The sequence below is a fragment of the Condylura cristata genome, unplaced genomic scaffold, assembly GCF_000260355.1.
Source record: "Condylura cristata isolate star-nosed mole 26May11 unplaced genomic scaffold, ConCri1.0 scaffold00034, whole genome shotgun sequence".
Classification (NCBI taxonomy): Eukaryota; Metazoa; Chordata; class Mammalia; order Eulipotyphla; family Talpidae; genus Condylura; species Condylura cristata.
In genome coordinates this window covers 2,297,220-2,299,844 of record NW_004567135.1, presented here as the reverse complement: position 1 = coordinate 2,299,844, position 2,625 = coordinate 2,297,220, and the positions used below count along the sequence as shown (strand labels likewise).

The following is a 2,625-nucleotide window of genomic DNA, read 5'->3' as shown; positions in this document are numbered from 1 at the left end:
GGCGGCGGGCGGGCGGGCGGCGGGCAGCGGGCCGTCTTTTGCTGAGTTATCTGGGAGGAAGAGTCAGCTGCCTTCTATTACTCTGGGGGACCCATTTGTTGCTGAGTTGCGACTTGAGGCATTGAGACGGGGAAACAATTTAATGGTGAGAATTCTGCCAGGAAGCGGGCCCCGCCGCCCAGCCCCCGCTGGCCTCCCGGAAGGCCTCAGCCTGGCCGGCCGGGCTCAGCAGAGGCCTGCATGCTGGCCGGACTGGCGGGCGCCTGACAGGCCCCTGCCGCTCTGCTCCCTCCCGCCAGGCCGAGCATCCCAACCCAGGAGTGCGGTACCCGGGCACCACGCGGGTGGCCTACCTCCCGGACTGCCCCGAGGGCAACAAGGTGCTGACCCTGTTCCGCAAGGCGTTTGACCAGCGCCTTACCTTCACCATCGGCACGTCCATGACCACGGGGAGACCCAACGTCATCACCTGGAACGACATCCACCACAAGACCAGCTGCACAGGGGGACCCCAGCTGTGCGACCCCTCTCATTTCCCGCCCCTTGGCGCTCCCCTTTGCTCCACCTCTGCTGAGGAGCAGCTTCACCCCCTAGCTGGAGAGGACCCCCCAGGCTCCCCACCATCTCTCTCATATCCCACCGGGCCCTGCTGTGCACAGGCTAACCCACCAGAATAAGCAGAATGGGGCTCAGTTAGCTTAGGTCCCGCTGAGCCGAAGAGAGGGGGGCGGGGAGCCCCATGAGACAGCAGGGTGCGGGGCCCCACGGTGGGGCCAGCAGCTAACCCCATTTCTCTTCGCTGCCAGGTTTGGGTACCCGGACCCCACCTACCTGACCCGGGTGCAGGAGGAGCTGAGAGCCAAGGGTATCACGGATGACTGAAGGCCGCGCCCTCGCGAGGCCTGCAGACCCCCTCCGCTAGGACGCCACAGAGACCTGTCCTCGCCTGCCCTCTGCCCCGTAGGGGACAGGCCGACTGGAGTTCAGAGGGGAGGGGACAGTCCCTTCCGTCCCCCCTGGCCTGCTTCAGTGCAGCTGAGCCCCTCCCTCTGGGGAGGCGCCCCCAGGCTCAGCGCCCTCCTCCCCGCCCCCCACGCCCTTGGCTTTTTCTGGTATGTGCTGTGCTCCAGTGACTAAGCTGAGGAGGGACCTGGGTCCGGGGGAGGGTCTCGACACCCCACCCCGCACGCCGAACTTGGGGTGCAGGGGAGGGGGAGCGGCTGCGAGCCCCCTCAGCCCACGGAGCAGCTGTGTTCTGAAACAATTCCCCTTCCACCGGACCTCGTCCTTCCTCTCCGTGTCCGTCTCCGTCAGTCTCTGTCTCCCGCTCTCCTCTGCCCCCTGTAAGGAGCCTCCTTACCCTGTTCTGGAAGCGCTGCCAGACTGTAGCTTTTAATTTAATAAAAATAAAGTAAAATATGCAACTCGCTCTGCCACACCCGCTGTTTCTGTGGATGGGTGGGGGTGGGGTGGGAGCCAGACCTGCTGGGAAGAGGGGGCGGGCGGTCGGGGTGCGCCTCCCCAGGCCGGGTCAGGCCGGAGCTCACTCCTTGAGCCCGCGCCGGCGCCCCGGGGTGCCACTTTGGACTAAGAGGGGCCGGCTTGTTGTTCAGCTGCGGTTGTGAGGGAAGGAACAACCCTACCCCCTTGGAGAAGTTTGGCTGGGGTGGGAGTGGGGCGGAGCCGGGCAGGGGGCGGATTCCGAGGCGGCAGCAACTCCCCGGACGCCGCACGCAGGCCTCAGAGCCCCCCAGCTTCCGTGCCCCCTCGGTCCTGAAACTTGGAGCAGAGTTGGGGTCCAGCATGAAGCCCCCGGATCGCCCGGCCCCTGGCCGCACTGACCGGATACTGGGTGTCATGGGGGGCATGCTGCGCGCATGCGCCCTGCCCGGGCAGGAGGGGGTAAGAAAGGGTGACCACGGTGGTGGTGATGGGGGGGGGGTCTTTAAGGAGCTTCGGGAGAGCTGCACCCCAAGCCCAGTTTACTCGGGAGCGGGAATTCTGCGGGTAGATGCAGGAATCCAGAAGTCCCATGAAGAGGCCACGGCCGGTGGGGGCGGCGGCCCCCCTCCGCCCTCGCCGGGACCCCGTCCTAACAATGTGGGTTTTGACAGGAGGGGAAGGGAGCGCGGGCCGGCGGGCGGCGCGGAGGGCGGGCGCTCACGGCCTCTGGTCCCGCAGCCTCCGAAGAGGAGCCCCCTAGGCCTGGGGGGCGCAGAGCCCGAGTCTGACTGTGCCGCGGGGGACCGGAGAGCGGACCCCGGAGCCGACGCTCCCGCTTGGGGTCCGCCGCCCGGTAAGAAGCTGGTGGGGTGGGGTGGGGCGCAGCTCTTCGTCCTGCGCCAAGTGGCGAGTTAACAAACACGCTGCTCGTATTAGCATAAAGGTTGGCACCTAATTTGCATGAGACCCGTTTACTCCTGAGACCTGGGCATCCTCCGCTTCGGGCTGGCCCCCACCTCGGCCAGCCCCAGCCCCCCCGCGGAGTGGCCCTGCGCCCCACCCCTGGCCCCGGGCCAGGCCGGGCTCCGGACTTCGCCTTAATTGGTGATTAGCTCCAGCTGGAGTCCGGGGCCTGGCGGAAAGCGGGGTCCGGCGACAAGGCGGCACCTGGGCCGCGGCCCC

At 67.2% G+C, this 2,625-nt stretch overlaps 2 protein-coding genes across 3 annotated transcripts in view; both read left to right on the top strand.

The window, feature by feature from the left end:
• Window positions 1-1,427, top strand: part of DTX3 (deltex 3, E3 ubiquitin ligase) — a 4,066-nt gene extending 2,639 nt beyond the window's left edge. For both annotated transcript variants that reach the window (XM_012732636.1, XM_004692607.2), the window contains exons 4-5: window positions 300-517; window positions 807-1,427. In XM_012732636.1, coding sequence (XP_012588090.1) covers window positions 300-517; window positions 807-882 — 294 coding nt within the window. In that variant the 3' untranslated portion in view covers window positions 883-1,427. The remainder of the gene's footprint in view (window positions 1-299; window positions 518-806) is intronic.
• A 243-nt stretch (window positions 1,428-1,670) lies between these two features.
• The window catches only part of ARHGEF25 (Rho guanine nucleotide exchange factor (GEF) 25), a 7,017-nt gene continuing 6,062 nt past the window's right edge, over window positions 1,671-2,625 (top strand). The window contains exons 1-2 of the mRNA XM_012732277.1: window positions 1,671-1,902; window positions 2,182-2,296. Of these exons, the coding sequence (XP_012587731.1) occupies window positions 1,804-1,902; window positions 2,182-2,296 (214 nt within the window). The 5' untranslated portion in view covers window positions 1,671-1,803. The remainder of the gene's footprint in view (window positions 1,903-2,181; window positions 2,297-2,625) is intronic.